Genomic DNA, 19,232 nt, shown 5'->3' on the forward strand with positions numbered 1-19,232 from the left:
TCTTTTTTACCCATGGAATTAAAATAATTTATATTAACACCTCCATTTCAATACAGGCAATTAAGACTATTTAATTTATGCAATCTTTGTCTGTGCATTTTAGATTACAATGCATAAGAAAAATGTATAAACATGTACTTTAATGGAAATTCAGGACTTTAAAAATCTCTATACTAGATGACATTAATAATTTTATGTAGTGATTACATAAATAACTTTATGAAGTATTGACATCTGAAACTATATCGCTTCCAGTGCTACACAGAAGCCATAAAACTTGTATGAACTCATATAAATCCATTTATTAGTCAGAAAGAAAAATATGAGGGGAGATTAGTAAAACTAAGTTAATCTAAAATATATCAAAAAGGTGTCCAGAAAGTAAAAACTTTTAGGAAGGGAGGAAATAATTTCCACTTTATCATACGTATAATAAACATACTAGTATTTCTTCAAGAGTAAAGATTCTTCAAGAGTAAAGATCCCTTCACATGCTCAGATTAGAACTACGGTATCTATCATATCTTACAGCTTTTCTCATGTCAAACCACTAAGCTAGCCCCTGAAATTGTTCCATACCTAAAACAGCACGATTTTCTCTACAATGCACATAAAACCCCTGTCTTCCATCAGCATATAAACTGGTATGGCAAGAGTAGGAGAAAGATAGTGCTGTGGTGTAAGAAGTTTGCATTTTAGTACGTGATAAACCAGGGAGGGCATTTGTCACAAGCTGAGAGGAATGACTGGAAGATTGTTACATAACACAAAGCAGAATCTGCAGTCCCAGTGCTCTCAATTCACTGCTGCCCCTGAAGTCCAGCTCAGACACGGCTTCAACAGCAAGCTCAGCTTGAGCCACGCTCAGTATGACACTTTGTGAAAGCTTCAGAATGCAGGGTAAGATAATAAACAGCTGCAGAACCAAGCAAAAATAACTTCTAAAATGCAGAGGTGATGCAGAAGTGTCCATGTCTTGTAGGTATTAGTAGCACATAGTGACTTGTACATGTGGTTGTCTAACCAGACAAAAACATAAAGCCAATTGTTTTATAAATTATCCTTTAAGAGACACTGCTCCTACTGGATCAACAACTTTGATACTAAAAACTGCTCTAAATCAGTTAGGTGTGATGATAGCTTATCTTGTGCTTCTAATGCTTGTGCTTGCATTGCAATTGATTTAGACTTACTCTTGAGACATATAGAGGTAGATTCACAGAGATACATCTATTTGTAGGATACAGTGGTATTTTGACACTTGGAACAATAACCTTTTTGGATTTGATATAGTGCTTAAATACACCTCAGAATTAAAACTCAGACTAAGTATTATTTTAAAATTCATTCCTTATATAATTAGTAAAAGGTACATAAAAGAAGGTATTGCTAGCTGAACAAAAAAGAAATCCAGAAAAATAGAAGCCTATAATGTTTGAGCTGCAGCAATAGAATTTGTGAACTCAAAGAATTTGAAGGATATTTAGGTTATATAGAAAAATGCTAACTATGATGAACCGGAATAATCTTGCGTACAGGTACATGCGGAATATTAATTGGATTGCTAATTTCCTCAAAAGCCAGAGGTGCATTAGGAAATTTTGATGATTAATAAGCCTTAATCTGTTTATAGGAATGCTGGGAAAAGATTTAGTGATCGTAAATACAGTTTACTGCATACAGAAATGTTTGCATCTCCATATAGTGGCACAAAAAACTAGACAAAAATATTTTCCATCCTTTATCCAAGAATATTTGAATGCTTTTATATTTTAATCATGGAGATAGATAACTAAAATTGTTAGGCTAAAGCAGGCATATTCTTACTGTAATGGAGTTAACTACCCAAATATCCTTTTAGTTTTTGAACCCTGACCTTCCCTTTTTACAAACACTTCCTTTTTAAACTGCTGCCGGGCATTACACAGACTGCAGTCTTCTGCAAATGTTCACCACCAAGCAAAGTCCTTTCTATCATTAATATTCATTCTCAATCCTCCATATTAGCTTTAAAGCTACAAGCACAAACCTATTTGACAAAACACCTTTACATGATACCCAGGTTAGTATCTTTTCTTAGTTGCTAGTGTAGTGCTTGAGCCTTAATTTGAGCCAATGAATTTAATTGATTGTATTTTTAAACTTCCATTAGTATTAATATCTATTCCAAAATTAAAGCAAAATTAGTAGTAAATAAAATTTAGAGCCCTCAGAAGTAATATCTTTTTAGATCAAAGGAAGCAAGTTTTCTTATTTTGTGGTCAGGTCTGGGAACAAAATAAAAAAGAAATCAGAGAACATTTTTTTGGATGCATTTGTGAAGTTATGACATTTTTGTGTGTTTGAAATTTTAAGACTTTTTTGAAAACAAATTGCCATGACTTATTTTAAGAAATTTTCTTTGTGGTATTTGTATAAACTGAACAATGAAATAGTGTACAGAAGCCCATAGCCTTCAGAATATGTTCTCAGTGTATATTTATAAATTTTGTACCTCAGTTCATGATGGAATTAGGGATTAGATAGGGAAAAAGGGGATAGATTTGAAATGCCTTATTGAAACTTTACTCTTATGCACTCTTACAGTTGTCACAGAGGTAGCATGGCAAGATAGCTATTTCTCTATCCTCATAAAAAATAGTAAGTGTATTTGATGTTGTCTTGTTTTCAAATGCTTTATTGTAAAACTGTAGCTACACTAAAACAAGACAAGACTTTATAAGACTTTTTTAAGTTCAATGGAATAAAATGTTCATTTTAGTTTGCTTTACATGCTATCACAAAGAGAAGAAATGGGAAAATAAATTATGAGAAAAATATTGTCAAAGCAACTTTTCCCCTTTGTCTTTCAGAACATTTTAAATTGATTGTCCTTCCATCCAAAACCTGCTGTCTATGATTAAATAGTTGCGATTGTATTAAGTGAACTGAAATGCAATTCCTTGAGCACTGAACATTCCTGAACTGTGAGTACTAAAAGTATCGATAAATTTACTTCCATCCTGTGACAATTTAACAGCACTCTTTGACTTTACATGAACTTACATGACTTTTCTAGCTAGATAAACATGCTCTAATTTTAAAATTTTTCTTGCTTTTCATTGCAAACAACAGCACTTGAATCTCATGTAATTTCTCCTCAGTGAACAGCTATTCTGTAGTTTTTCTCAGAACACTCCTGACTAGTGTTTTCAGAAAAACTACCGAGTAGAAATTTTCTTCTCTTTTCACAGAGATATGACGCTATTATTTTCCATCATTAAGCGTCCTTGGCAATGAAGGGCACTTTGAAAGGAAGTATATAGAGAAGTTTGAGTTTCTAAGAACTTGCAATCTTGGAAAATATTAGACAGCTGTTACACTGGTACTACCTAATTATTCCAAGTACGTATTTAAATATTTTTTTTAAATTTGATTTCTCACAATAAATCAGCTATGTGGATTTTGCTGAAAGAGTTGTAGTGATGAAAGAATAAAAACGGAAAGTTAATCTTGTGAAAAACAGACAAGAAGGTGTAAGGATTCATAGACAGTAGACTCTAAACTGATACTGCAGTTACCTGCAAGAGAAAAACAAATTAGAATTTATTCTAGCGTACCTAGTGTGTAGTTGTCAGCTTAACCACATACACTTTTAGTGTACTGCAGTAATTTAAAACAAGACACAGGGAAAGCAGGCTTATCAAGGAATGGTGAATAAAAAGGTGAGAAGTTTCAGTGTTAGAAAAGAGACTGAGTGCCCTTCTATGCCCCCAACTACTGTGATTAATTGACTAGAGCACAGTGGAAGAAAAGTTGTTCTGCCTAGGAAAAAAAACTGGTTTCTGCCCAGAAAAGTGGAACTGCAGCTCGAGCTCCAGCTTCTAGCAGCTGAAAACCCGGACAATTGCTTTGGGGACATTTCTCTTCAAAAGGCACATCACAGAGGTGTGGATGTTTATCCACTGCAAGGAAACGTAAATTGTGTGCTTGTGCACTCTCTAGGGTGGCAAAAGGAGGATTTAGCCATCATTAATCTAGAATGGGAAAATATTCAGAGTGCAAACTACAAAACATAAGTTTCTTATTGAGATCTTTCCTAATAAGTTTGCTTACATTAACTCAGGTTGTTTAAGTAGATCGATATATCCAATTCTCTCTTATTCTAATTAATATTTTAGCCCACAGTAGCTAAATCTTCGTTGCATCAAAACTTCTTTTTGATTAGTGTTCTAAGCTTTAGCTTGTATGTAGTTTGGCAATCTCTTTTTCCTCTGCTGCTTCTCCCTTCAATCTCTCTTGTTTTTACTTTCTGTTTAAGTAAAAGTTTTCCTACCTGCTTATGCCAAATTAATACAAAATTTCAGGGGACGTTTTTAGAAAACATCAGAATTTTACTTAGTTTTGAGATGAAATTTTAAATCTTTCTTGGCAAGGAAAAAGGAGTAACAAAGGAGTTTATCCAGAGCAAAACAATAGTGAATTTATGTTGGTTATGAAAGATTAAATACTGTCTTCCACTGTCTGCAAAACTTCTGTGTCAGTGGTGTCTGGCAAGATAAGCAAAAAAGAAAGGCAAATAATAGTTTAATTTTTCAGGCCAGATTTATAACTTTAGCTATATGCTGCTTGTTTTTCATTAAAAAATTGTAAGGAATATATAGTAACTCTGTTTTTGACCAGTGTCTCCTGGCCTTGATTTATTTTTGCCTCTGCTTTCTCCAGCATGATGTGCTGATCATCCAAGTAAATTTCAGTTTATTGCTATCATTATAACCCCAGAATACAACTATCATCCAGGAAATGCATAATTCAAAGAACTTTTTCAGTACTTAGTATAATGATTGTGTATAAACCCTAGAATTCTCACTACCAAAGCAATATGCCAGAGAATATGTATTTGGCAGGCTTCAGCAACATATTGAAAAATGCACTAAAATTTTATCAACATAATTATTTATCTCAGGAATAAGAAACCTTGTTGTTCACACTTCTCATAGTTTTTCTTACACAAATTAAAAGAAACAAGGAGGTTTTAAATTTTTCTTCTGCCTTGTAATTAGTACACTTAAATTAAAATAGAAATAATTTTAACTTAATTTTTAAAATACATAACCCCTTAGAGATTTACTTTAAAGGTCTGAACCTGAGTTTTTTCTAGGGACACTCTGGCAGCATGTGGCATTACAAAAAATCATCTAAAAAAGAAGTTTACTTACATTCTCAATCAGCCATTCTCAAGGCTGCATCCACAGATGATCAGAGCATTAACTTCTTCCTTTTCAAACAGGAAAAGCACTCTGAGACTGTAGGGTTTCATGTGTTTATGGAAAGAGAAGCATAAGACATGCCACAATTCTTGGACCAAAAAACCCCCAAATATTACTCTTGTTTTCTTATAAATTCTGTAACAATCAGAAAATATTTGCAAGCATTTTTATTCCTTAGAATTACAAGAAGTTATTTAAATACTGAAGCATTATTTTGGACAATAAATGTTCCCATTTCAAACATTCTTACTCCTTTGAGAAGGAATTTCCCTTCTTTTTCTAATTTTCTTCTTAGAAGAGAAGTGAAATGTATTCATTGAATCAGTCCCAAAAAGTGAATCTTGTTCTATCTATCTGCAGTAAAAAACAAATACACACACAGGTTGCACATCCACAAAACATATTTCTAATTTTAGATGAAATGTGAATAATGTCACACACAATATACAGAGGTATGGGTTCATGATAAGTTTGGTTCCTTCCAAGATTTACTGTTGCTGCATTTGCATTTGTAATTCTGCTGGCTAACACATTTCTGTAGAAAAGCTAAAAGATTAGTTCCAAAAGTATGTTTTAACCTGATTTCCTGTAGTACATTGTTATCACCTATTTTCTATCCTGAAATGCATTCAAGGCATCTTACAGAAACTACTAGTACACTTCAAATTTCTCACAACTCATATTCCTTTTTAAAAACAATTATTTAATTAGATGATTACCAGGACTTAAAACTGCTCCTTCAGAAGAATTGCAAGACAATAGGAAAGCTCTTGACAGGATTCAGTGGATGCTGGACTGACCACATCATCTCTTCAACAATCCTAGTCAACTGCTTTAGCTGTTCTCATTCACCAGTGAGGCTAATGAGCAGCATATACACAATACACTACAATATTTCTACCAATAAACACATGAGAATTTGATTATAAGCATTTGGACATTAGGAAGAAGTTCTTCAGAGGAAGGGCAATTGGGCATTGAAATGGTCTGCCCAGGGAGGTGGTGGCATCGCTGTCCCTGGGGATGTTTAACCATGGTCTAGTTGACAGGGTGGTGTTGGGTCACAGGTTGGGCTTGATCACCCCAAAGACCTTTTGCAAAATAGCTGATTCTGTGATTCTGTCATCATGACAAAGTAGAAAGAAATGGGAATAACAAATTACAAGGTAACGTAGCCAACTCACTACATCTAAACTTGAAATTAAGGCTTTAACTACAGAACAGGAGATAATAAAAATCTTGCTAATTCTCTTAAAAGGAGACTAGACTCGATCATCTGGAAAACAGAGACTCTTCATAATGTGCTGCAAAAGTTTTATTCTGTATTGGATTTTGAATCCTTAGCTCCCCAGACCAGAGACGCACAGATTTACAACCAGGTTAAAGTTCACTTTTCACTAGAAGGAGCAATCTCTGATGGCATCCACAGAAACCTCCCTGAAATTTGCAAACAAAGGCCGGTGTTGCTTCATAATATTTGTTTGTTTGTTTAAGTTAAACTAAAAAGTTGGGAAACAGAGGAGTTGGAAATCCATCAAAATCCTCCACTGACATTACAATACAAGGAAAGTACTTGAGTGTCACAGTCAATTTGGAAATGCTGTGTGATTAGTCACTGTGCCAAGCTTTTTTATTCCTAATAAGTCACTTTGTACTGCAAATAGGGTTCCTTCTTAGCAGTTCCAATTACATTTCGAGTGTTATAAAGGGGAATTTTTACCTCAAGATTATTTATCTGATCCGTGGTTTCTAGCCAGCTCCGTAGGAACTTCCTGGAAATACCAGTATAAATGATAAATAGCAAGTTAGAGTGGGGAGTGGTAGGACAGGATGACCAAAATGAATAATCATGGACTTCTTATTAGTTTTACATCAGTTCAGTTGCAATTTCAGCAGACATTCTCTTGTTGCCTTCTATTAATTGCAAGTTTCAAATTCTATTCTAGCAGTTAACTACCATGATGTTCGGAAAAGGAGCTCATCTTGAGTAAAAATATTTGGATTTTTTTCACTGCAGAGAGCTCAAACCCTAATACATCCTATACCAAAACACACAAAAATGAGCCTTTCAGAAGTACTGTAGTAATGAGGATGCTGATAATTAATTTAAGATAGTAACGTGAATATAATAAAAACTGATGTAAAGAAATAAGGGAATATTCATTCAGAAAATTGTTTCTAAATATCAAAGAAGGAGGTGGATATTAAATATATCTCTGACTATTTTTAATTTTAGCTGTACAGCTGCTTCTTTTAGATTCTCTTCAGAATATTAAAATTAGAAGGAAAGAGGATTGTTTTCACTTGTGAGTCTTTCATAGCTGAAGAACACAATTACTACACAGAGGCTTAAAAAGCACACATAGCAATTATGTAAAATCAGTTGAAGCTGTCTAAAACTTGGCTTTGAAACAAAGGTTCATGGAGGAAATGCTGAAAATTACTTGGCAGTAATTGTTCCTAACAATGTAGGTTAATAACTAGTGTTGGGTCTGATTCTGATCTAACCCTGACCAGTTTTTTTCAACTGATTTGCATCAAATTATTCATGAAGTTCACCAATAAGAGCTTTTATTGTGACCCATGGTGTAAAATCCTTCTCTTTATTTGTAATCAATTGTTTGAGAAACCTTCAAATTATTGCATCACTTATTACTTGCTCCCTCATTTGAACTGTGTACCAAAAAGAGTTTAAAAAAAATTAGTTTAAATTTAATAGGAAAAACAGGAAGAAATGTGTTCTGGTTCACAAAAAGATACTCTAAATAGAAGTCATTCTATGCTGCCAAGACTGGACTTATAGTCTACAATAAAACTGAGCTCATTTATTAACTAATGCATTGTTCTGATAATACTGTTCTGTTAAGAGTTCTCATTTTCTTACACTAGATATTCCATCCAGTATTGCAGAAAGGACATGAAATTAGAAAAGAAATTGACATGTATAAATTAAAATTGTCCTGTTGACGTGAAAACTCATTTGAACTGATTGAAAAAAACATACTTTTGTCATATGATAACCTCTTAATTGACTCTTTCTATGACTAATGGCAAAAGGTCTCAGGATTGAATAAGTAAGAATTAGGTGAGAATTAGGTGAGTATGGAAAATTCTTTTGATATGAGTAAAATAGTGTTGCTTATATTCTGTATTTTAGGGTGAATGAAAAGGCAGGCCTTTACAAGTCAGTTATGGTTTTCTATAGGTCTTATCCCAGTTTTGTGAGAATTTTCTTCTTTCTCTAGAAATTGATACACTTTTGTTGCATCAGACTATACTCAGTTCTTTTCATTTAATTCTGCTTGATTGCCTTCTGCACAGAAACTCATACAAAAGTACCTTTTAGTTTTGTATGAGTTTTTTTTATCATAAACTGTAAAAAAAAAACCAAAAAAAAAAAACAGTTGCAAGGCATTTCACTTTAAGGAAGTGAAATATACTATGTTCTACCAAATATTCCTGCAACTTTTAAGAAATGCTGAAATAGATAATATTTTAATTTATATTATGAAGACTATTACTTCCTGTAACTGAAATGGGTTCTACAGATAAATGTTTTTTTAAATGGTGTAGCAATTCCTGCATCACTACTCGCTCTCTGCGTCCCATAATATATACAGTTCCTTTTATTTTAGTTTTATGTTTTTATGATCACGTCTTAGTCATTATTTTGTGTGTAAATTTCACTATATACAAAAATAAAACATCTGTTTCCAAATATCAATATATATTATGAGTAATGCTACCAAAAAATGCAGACTACAATGAGCAGATGTCCAACTAGGAGAAAGAGAAATAACTAATTCTAAAAATGTATTTGGCATTACAGAATGATAGTATGATTTGGATTGGAAGGGACATCAAGTATCATCTGATTCCACCCCCCGTGGCATGGGCAGGGACACTTTCCCCTAGACCAGGTTTCTCAGAGCCTCATCCAGCCTGGCCGTGAACGCTTCCAGAAATGGGGCATCCACAGCCTCTGTGGGCAATCTGTGGCAGCACCTCACCACCCTCACAGTAAAGAGTTTTTTCTGATACCTAATCAAAACCTGCCCTTTTTCAGTTAGAGCCATGAACCTCTTGTCACTACACGTCCTCATGAAACTTCACTTTTCCAGCTTCCAGCAGTGCCAGGCTGCCTTTACCGATGGCTGCCGTGAGATCTCCCCTGAGCCTTCTTTCTCAAACTGAACATCCCCAACCCTCTCAGCATGTTTCCCTGCAGGAGGTGCTCCAGCCCTCTGAGCATCTCCATGGACTTGTTCCAACAGGTCCACATCCTTCTTATGCTGGGAACACCGGAGCTGGATGCCGCAATGCAGATGAGGTGTCATAAGTGCAGAGTACAGGAGAGAAATACCTCCCTTGACCTGATGGCCTCATTTCTATTTGTGCAGCTCAGGATGCAGTTAACCTTCTGGGTTGCCCGTGCAAATTGCCAAAATATTGCTGATATTCTCACCCTCCAACACCCCCAAATCCTTCTCCTTAGGGCTGCTCCCAATCTATTCTTTGCCAAAACAGTTTTTGTGCTTTGGTTTGCCCTAACCCAGATGCAAGACTGCTGTTTATGAGGCTCTCACAGGTCCACCTCTCAAACCTCTCTGGATGGCTTAAGTGTCTCTGGACAGCATCCCTTCCCCCCAACTTTCAAGATGAAATGCAGCAGCCTAAACCCACCCACTGTCACAATTTATTCTTGTACTGTTGAAATGTCATTGGGAGATGGAAGTCACAGAAGCACAGAAGGGATTCCATGGCGCTGGAATCAAGGATCATTGAGTTCAGCTCCTGGCTCTGCACAAAACACCCCAAGAGCAACACCATGAACCTAAGAATGTGTTCCAAATGGTTCTTGAACTCAGGAAGACTTGGTGCTACGAACACTTCCCTGGGAATCCTGTTCCAGTGCCCAATCATCCTCTGGGTGATAAAGCTTTTTCTGATACCCAACCTAAACTTCCCCTGGCTCAGCTTCATGTCATTTCCTTAAATCCTGTCACTTACCACAAGAATTAAGAGATTGGAGAAATATATTCCAAGACATATCTTTGTACACTGTTATTGCCCATGTTGCAAAGGGAAAGATTTTTCATTAACAGATTTCAAACTTAAATAGATAGATATCCATGTGTCTACTGTCTCATTCCATGAGTATAAACATTACAGAAATTTTATAATGACTGAGAAACTGAAGAAATGTTAATTTTGCTCAGAGATACTGGTAATTACATTAAAGGAACACTTGGATTTTCAGAAATGCAGGATAGTCAGTGTCCTGCAAAAAGGCAAAGGAATTTGCTCCATAGCCTTGAAAATCTTGTCATTTTTACTTCAGTACTTTGCAATTAGAGTTATGAGGACTTGCACATTCTACCAAGATTTGGACTCTCGATTTGGATGGACAAAAAAAGCATGAATTTCGCACCAGTTCTGCCTCATTTCTGATGTGTCTGCCTTTCCCCATCACACTAAACAGCGGCCACTGTTTCTGTTCTACTGCCATTAATGCAATGCCATAAGGAAGATTGCCAGAGCATAGAGAATTTCAGAACAAGAATCCAATGATTTTGCAAATCTCAGAGATTTCCACTTTCAAAACACATATTGGTGCTTTTGATCCATAAATCTTCCACTTCTAACTTAATCCTCAATTTATGTCAGTATCAATGAGGGATCTGTTCAAATCCCTGAATAATTCCCTTTCTGAACTCCCCGTATATTCTGAATTTGGAAGAAATGTTTCAGGTAATCAAGATTTTTAATAACAGTGATACTGTCTCAAAAGATATTTTTCTTTTTTTTAACTGTGAGGTTTTATAAAGCCTAGGCATGTACTTCAGCATTCAAGACTCAGTCTGAATTCAGCACAGATGATGCAATACAACTGCTGAGTGCAGCAGCGTATCCTGTGCAACCCCTACCCCAGAGAACTTTGGACAGTGCTTATAAGTCACCATGGAAGATTATTTATCTCCAGTGTTTTAAAGTACAGCAACTTTGTAGATGTTACTTAGATTTTTATGTCCCCTTTTAGAAGGCGCTGTGTAATTCAGGTTGTAATTCTGATTGGTCATTGGATGAGAGAGATATTTAGTTTGAAAAGTTTCCAGAGTTGTAAGTGACAAAACCCAAAGACAGAGAACATCTACTCTCTGTTTACTTGCAATACAGTCCTTGCACTCTAATGTCCTCTGACATCAGAGGTGGTTAAAGATAAATACATACAATTTTACCTGATCTATGCATCTGGAACAAAATAAGAATTAGATTTCTTTAATGATCAAATATATGAAGGACAAGTTTTTTTCGTATAGAGACCTATGGACCAGATTTTCTTACTGCTCTGATTACAATTTCAGCTTTATGCAAAGATTTAGTCAATTGTCTCCTATTGCTGGAGAATGGAGGCACCTGAACTGTGGGAACTTGGAAGACAATATGGCAGTCATTAAAAAAAATAGAATAGAGGAAAAGGGAAAAAAAGGGAAAACAAAGATTAATTAGAAAATATACAAACTTCTGCCTACTTATGGGGTGCAAAATCTCAAGAGTTTATGGCCATGGCCTTTAGAAAAATCAAAGTAATTTCTGGATAAATGAAATTCCCAGAATAATCTTCTACAAAATAAGGTAAATATTTCTCTATGAAATGTTAGAAAATCATGGCTTGCAAACAGTATTAGTTCAGCATACACTGACATAAAAATGCCAAGTAAAATCAAAACTTGTTCCTGGAGTGATATCTCAGGGCAGGTAGGAAAGGCCAGGGCATTACAGATGGACCTAGCATTGTGTTTAGGGACAAGAATCCAGTCACAGGTCACCTCTGGCTTGTTCTTGTGACACACTGTTTCATTAATTGGATTTCCAGCTAACCCAACTAGAAGCTCTGTCTTCATCTGTGCAGTTCTGGTTATTAAATACAATCTTACATAATGAATATGGCTTCAATATAGGCCCAATAGTTTGCACACCTAGACTGCAATGAACTCAGGGAAAACGTTACAACACTGTTGATGTCCCACAGTATGGTCTCATATTAGCAGAACTTGTAATTTGGTATGCTGTGTTTTGTTATTAATTTTTTTTGTCCAATCTTTGAGAAGAGACACATAGAAAAACTATCTACAGCTTTTTTCTAGCATAAAACTTTTACTTAACTTCCTGACGCAGAGTGACTCATGTCAGACCTAAAGCTCATGCAGCCATTGGTGTCACATTTTACCACAGCCAATGTCATTCAGCAAGGCATATCACAGCTTAATCACAGCTTGCACGGTGGACCTCTACTCTTGTTGCTCTCTGAACTTGTTTTGGAATATAGAAGGTGCTATCACAAAATCAGAAAACACATCACATACTTTGCCAGGGTGTGGAATCTCTAGGGATCCTTCCTTTGGCAGTGAAAAGATAACAAGTAACAAGCAAATTATTGACTAAAGAAAGGAAAGAATTAGGTAGAACATAACATTTCCAAGAAAACATTAACAACAAAACTATGTAAGCTTCAATAGCTGTATTATCCAATTGTTGTATAATTCACTACTTGAAATAATAGTACAGTCCTATAAATAGCTATGTCTTGAATTGCATATCATTATTTAGGTGAAATGTGAAAGAATTGTGACTCAGGATGGGGTAAAAGTCCTAGAAGGAAAATAGCAGAAAGCTAGAATACTGGAGGATGGTACATGAGGAAAATAAAATACTTTCTGTACTAGGCTAAAAGCATTCCTAGACTGAAAATAAATAGGAAAGTGAAGGCGATTCATTAAATCCAAGGGTGAAAAAGGGAAAAAAAAGAGAAAAGGGTTAGGATTAGGGTTAGAGTATGTCTTAGGGTTAAAGTATGTCTTAAATGAATAAATGGTGTGGAAAACAAAGCAGTGATTACTCGCATTTTTGGAAAAATCGAAACTTTTCATCCAGCATCTTTAAAGCCTGTCTAGAGAGACTCCAGGCTGTCCTTTATAGATATGGAAGGAAGATATATATTATAATTTTCATAAGTAGTTATAATAGTTAACTTCTAGTTTAAACATTTTCCTTTTTTTAATTTGGAATAAAATAGTACCTAAATGAGAATGCATTTAAAACACTCTCATCTGTGAGAGAGACCTTTGCTTTACCTGAAACCAGAGAAATCCACTGATCTCTGTTTTGCATCTCCAGTTGGGCAAATCTGAGCAATTTGCAGAAGTATTAACTAGAGACAAACTCTTTGTGGTTAATAGAGAAATTAGTGGCAGGAAGACTTATAGAGTAGATTTTAGTGTGTAAGTCTGGAAAAAAAAATTCTACACAAGAATAGGATTGAAAAGTTATATTCCAAATAAAAATAAACAAACCCTATTTAGAAATTCTTTTTTCTGCATGAGACATGAGACTCAAAGACATTCTCTAAGGTAAGCAAGCACTGTAACCCAAAATGTTAAAATTTTAAAATGCTGCTGAAAAATATGAACTACATGAAATATCTGTGAGCTGTGAATTCTCCAATTCTCTGTTGATGAAAACAGTAAGATAATTTAATTCTATTTCTATGGTGTGGAACCATTGTGCATTAATCAGAAGCCTAGCTTGTAAAAACAGGTTCTGTGAGACCACTAATCAGAAAAGGCAAGACTTGATGAAAAAAGGAGTTTCTTGTACCTTATAAAATTATTTGCCTGTGCAAGATATGTTTTTCTTTGAATAATCAGAACAGAAAAGTGCGTTCCATCCAGGGTAGAAAAGCCTAGTTTATTGAACAATTTGTTTTGGACTCAGATATTCCCAAGGACACTGTATGAAAAACTTTGTCCTTAAATTTTTGGTGTTGCCTAGAAGAAAAAATCAACAAGTTTTTGTTCAGTTCAACTCAGGGAGAATTTTTTGCTGGATTGATTATTTTTTCCACCTTCACATTTTTGAAAAACACATGAAGGATTTTCTATCACCCTAGTCTTTTCTTATCTCTGTGATCTACAAAACAAACATTAATTACATTACTTCTAATGTACTCTGAACATATTAAAATGTAACCTAAGGTAGCTTGTTTTTAATGAATGCTTTCTAGCTCAGGTAATTATTCTCATCAACCTTCTAGTAAGAAGGGCTTGGTTTGTTTTCAGAGATAGCAAGTCTGTCTTTACCTTCAGACCTGCCTTCAAGTACGTGAAGGAGTTCCCTAGAATCTGGATACCTGCCTGCTGAGAGAAAGCAATTTTACAGGTAAGAGGAGGAGATCTTAAGCTCTGTTCTCCAGGTAGGAATTCGTAGTGTCTGCCTGGGCAGATTGTTTCAGCAGCATGTGCTTCATCGAGGTCTCAGCACACTGAAAAGGCTGTTGCTTCTGGTCATAAAAATAAGTAGTGTCATTTTCTCTTTGCGATGAATTCTTTCATCCAATCATATTCCTGTATGCAAATATACCATGGCTGGTTCAGATAAAAAGCACAAATAAAGCCAAGAGCTCAGTCAGGGTAAAAATCACTGTATTCCCTTTATACCTTATTTTACCTGTGTTTCAGGAGCATCCTCGAACTTCTCAACTGCAATCATGAAGAAACAAGGCTCAGATGGCAATCCTGCTCCAGTTATGCCAGCACTGCCAGAACCATTGAAAGACCTGAAAATTAAGTACACCAAGGTTAGTAGCTCTTACTTTTCCTAATCTTTCTTATACATTCACTTCAGACAGTAGGATGTGGTCATTTTAATCTTATATGAACTATGGAAGACACTGTAAATCAGTGCTTAAAATGTTTATTCTTGCTAAATTCTGATTTTACACATCTTAAGAAATTATATTCAGTGATCATTTTAACCTAATTTAAAGCACCTATATGTGCATGCATGATAGAATTGTTCCACATTCCACTTGGTGTGGGTGTTGTTTGTTTTTCCTGAAACAAATTTTCACCAGTGGTAAGGGTACCAGAAAGTATAAATGGAACAAAGAAGGAAGTGTTTCTACTATATTATTTTTCAAAACAGTGTATTAAACCAGCAAATTAAGATGTTAGCATACTGCATTGTGTTATAATCAGATTCAAATAATTATACCAGATAAGCTTACATGGAAAGGGATACGTGAAAACAAAACTAAAATAAAATTAATTCTGGTCAGATGTTTACATTTAAGAAAATGAATCTGGTTTTGAATTTGTTTTTCAGGTAAAAAAGTAGCTATAAACTAGATATAGTCTACCGATCTAACTATGTAATATTACCATAAACTCCTTGAAACAGAAAATTCTTTCCATATAAAGTTAGAAATATACAGATAAAAAAAAACTTCTAAATCCCAACTTGTGTTTCCAGCTTTAAAAGACTGCTGGTTTTATACCATAACATTGTATCATTGCACACAGATATCTGCTAGAACTTTGGAAAAGTGTTGACAGAAACTTTGCCCTCTGAAACATTCAGGTTTGAATTGATCGGAAAGGACCTCTTAACTCTGGAGGGTCTTGGTTACTGTTCTTTTATTTTTCTTGATATCATTGTGAGGGAAATAATTTTATTTTTCAGAACCACTGTTTAATTTCTTTTCCTAAAGTAGGTATTCATCTAAATTAGTTCTTTTAAATTCCATACTATCCTTTTTTTCTAATGGAAAAAACTTAAACTTATTCCACTACATGTCTTTCTTGAATAAATCACACTGGATCTTACTTTGTAAATATTTAACAGGAAAGATATGTAGTTCTGCCATGCAGTAGCCTGCTACTGCTCTTCCTGTCTCAAAAAAAATTTATTTTACTCTTTGATTTTTTAGTTCTCTAAAGGAAAACAACTAATACAAAAAAAAGCACCAAGTGATGTAACTGAATATGCAAAACACAAATTCCTGTAAATATTTCCATCCTTCTAAAATATTTCATTATTAAGAATAGATTGTTTTAGTACCAAAAAACAACCAAAGGCAGCTCACATTGTTGAAAAGTCTAGTTTGTAGTGTACAGCCAAGGAGAGTGTCACATAACAAATATTTATTTTGCCTTCATAATAGGTACCATTTCCTTAAAAGCTGCATATAAATTCTAACTGTGTAGAAAAGCAATGTCCTTGTTTACAAAATCTAGCCCATGGCTGTGGAGGCTTGATTTTTGCAGTGCTTTTCTCCTCTCTTCAAATATTACATAGGATTGTTTGAAAGCCCCAGCAGTGTATTGAGGGAGAGGGAGTTGGGCAAACAGAAATGTCACCCCATACACAACATTCATTCCCCAATTTAATAAGGCCTTTGCACTCTTGTGTACCCATCCCATTCCTCTCCTGTCCCGTACAAGTTGGAACATGGGATGTGGGTGACTAGTAACACTGGCAGGATCAAGATGAGGGAAGCACTAATTACTGCTGGTGTATTAACCTTTCTGTCTAAATCAGCTAGAACCAGATCCTTCATCTTCGTAACCTCCAATTTTTCTACCATTGCATAATACCGACAGTCATCACGAAGGATCTGAGGAGAGATCTGCAGGAGATGTTCCAAGGACTCTCTTTACTTAACAGTCTCTCTCTTTTATTTTCTGTGTTTGGAATCATTTATGGCTTTTCACAAGGCTCATTAACCAAATGATCTATAGATTGATATAGATATATTTCAGAGTAAGCCTTTTGCATATGGTATAACACTTAACACTTTTCATGAAATTTGGTTTTCAGACATCAAATCAAACGTATTTTAAACACTGAAATTGGCTTTTGGATTTTGAACCATAAAGTAATCTTGATTTGGTTTCATATATGAACCTCTTTTAAAGATTTTTCCATTAACCCAATGTGTTTTGGTAGCTAGCTAAAAATGTGTTAGTAAATATTTTACTTAGACAATGATTACTTGACAAATGCTTTCTGTCATGATACTTTCACATACACTAAACCCTGTAGTACTCCTTTAATCAGAGAAACTAAGATTAGTTAATTATTAGATTGTCAAATTGCATGAGGGGAAGAAAAGGGCTGAACATTCTCTGGCTCAGCCACATGTGGAGTATCAGGAAGTGTTGAAGGGTAAGACATGGTGAGTAAAGAAAAATTATAACTGAATATTAAAATGCTGCAGCCACCAGCCTCAAAAACAAAGGTCAGGCATAAAAGCTCAAAAATGTAGTTGGAATATCTGGGAAAATGAGCTAGAAAGTTACTACAGAAAGTTACTCTATTTAAGATCAGCTCACTTTGTGGACACAGAGTCACTGTGGAAAATCAAAAAAGTTACATAATATTTAATAGAAAGAGTATGTTCTCTGATTATTAGTCCATTGCAGCAGTAAAATGCAATTCCTGCATAAATAATAGCATATTGCAAGAGAGAGAAAGAAAGTTACATGCAATATTGGCCAAATATAAAATTCTTTTAAGGAAAAACTTGAGGGGGAGAGAAAAAAGAGATTTCACACCAGCATCTATATTGACATATTTCTTTAAAGCTTAAATTTTCCTCCTTTGGTAGTACCTTAAGAAATGACACATATTTTAATTGTACTGTTTGAAGTACACAGTGGGATTTCATAAAATAATTTTAGACTAGTAAATTAAAACTTCTAGCACTTGAAATTAGCCTTGTCTTGGGCCACAAAACTTTAAGGCCTAGATGTATCTACAAAATTTACTACCAAGTAAATTTTTATTGCGTTATTGTACTCAAGAATCCCTGAATGGCTGTCACAATCTCTATAAGCAGGAGTGGACAGGTACAACAGTTATTCAGCGCTGTGCACCACCTTGCACGAGTGATGCTGAGCTGCCTCCAGCACATGTCCAGCCTTGGCCCTGGTGTCTCCTCATTGTTCCTGGCCTGTAAAAACATGCTCTTTGTGACATGCCCTGCTCCACAGTCCCCACGAGAAAGCTTGAGACCAGTCAGAGGAGCAAGGGCTCAAATCTGGGGATTACTTTTATCTCTGTAAAACAGGAAACTGGGCTCATTTGAAGAGTATTGCCAAGAAAAGTTTTGTAATATCCAGGGGCAGATTTAAGGTGGGAAGAAGCTTTGCTTTTTCTTATACTGTAAGTTTGGAAAAATTTCTGATATCTAAACAAAAGGTAGCTCCATGTTTAAAAAGCTATCTTTAAAGCTAAGTTAGGGAAGGTCACTTTTTAGTTAGCTCCATTACTTTTCTTGACTACATCTTTGTATGAATTATAATGTAAATCAGAATTAGTGAATTACATAAAAATTCCACCAGAACAAACAGTGAGTTTATAGAAAGATGCTGAATGTGCAACAGCAGAAATTTTCTTTCAAATCTGTACTTCTAAATTATTATGCAGAGGGACTGAAGCCTGAAACCCTGTACAGACTGCATAGCAAAAGGATACAATTCATAAGATGACGACACCTAATGTGAAGACCCAAAAATTTCTTTCAGCAGAGCTATGGTGTTTGTCAGAAGCAAGGCTGTACAGAGTAAAATGCTTTCTCCCTTCATGCAGCTCAGACACAAATATGGCACTTCCCATCTAGCAGATACTGCAAAATTAACTCAGAATTTTTTCAAAGTGTTCCAGAACTGAAGGAAAAGAAACCACTGAGATGGCAAAAAAAAAAAAAAAAAGTCTAAGTTCAGATCTTGTGTATCCATTCTCTGTGTTCTCTGCTCAGGTCATCTGAGTGACAAAAACAACTGTGTAAACAAGGACAGAAATACTTGCAGGTTACCTCGACACGAAATGGATGGTATTGGATAATTTGAACTGAAATCAATCATTTCAGAAATGCAAGATTTTATTGCCCAATGACATTCAGGAATAAAGACATCAAAGGGTTTTTGACTGATGCTGCTTGTGCTTTATCTAAAATATGAAGCTCCAACAGTGTAGTTTCATCTGCTGGAAATCTGTATTTCCACTTCTACTGCAAAGAAAGTGAACAGTCACTTACTCTTTGGGTTGTTGAAACAATAATTTAAAAAATCTTCTCTCCTAAAATTCCAGTGAAGAGTTACAAAACATCTGTATCCATATTCCTAAATCGTTGCAAAATAA

The 19,232-nt window shown here is 35.1% G+C and overlaps 1 protein-coding gene across 1 annotated transcript in view; it reads left to right on the forward strand.

The window, feature by feature from the left end:
• The first annotated feature begins 14,725 nt into the window (after positions 1-14,725).
• Positions 14,726-19,232, forward strand: part of ALDH1A1 (aldehyde dehydrogenase 1 family member A1) — a 29,021-nt gene continuing 24,514 nt past the window's right edge. The window contains exon 1 of the mRNA XM_058823454.1: positions 14,726-14,886. Coding sequence (XP_058679437.1) covers positions 14,797-14,886 — 90 coding nt within the window. The 5' untranslated portion in view covers positions 14,726-14,796. The remainder of the gene's footprint in view (positions 14,887-19,232) is intronic.

The sequence above is a fragment of the Ammospiza caudacuta genome, chromosome Z, assembly GCF_027887145.1.
Source record: "Ammospiza caudacuta isolate bAmmCau1 chromosome Z, bAmmCau1.pri, whole genome shotgun sequence".
Lineage (NCBI taxonomy): Eukaryota > Metazoa > Chordata > Aves > Passeriformes > Passerellidae > Ammospiza > Ammospiza caudacuta.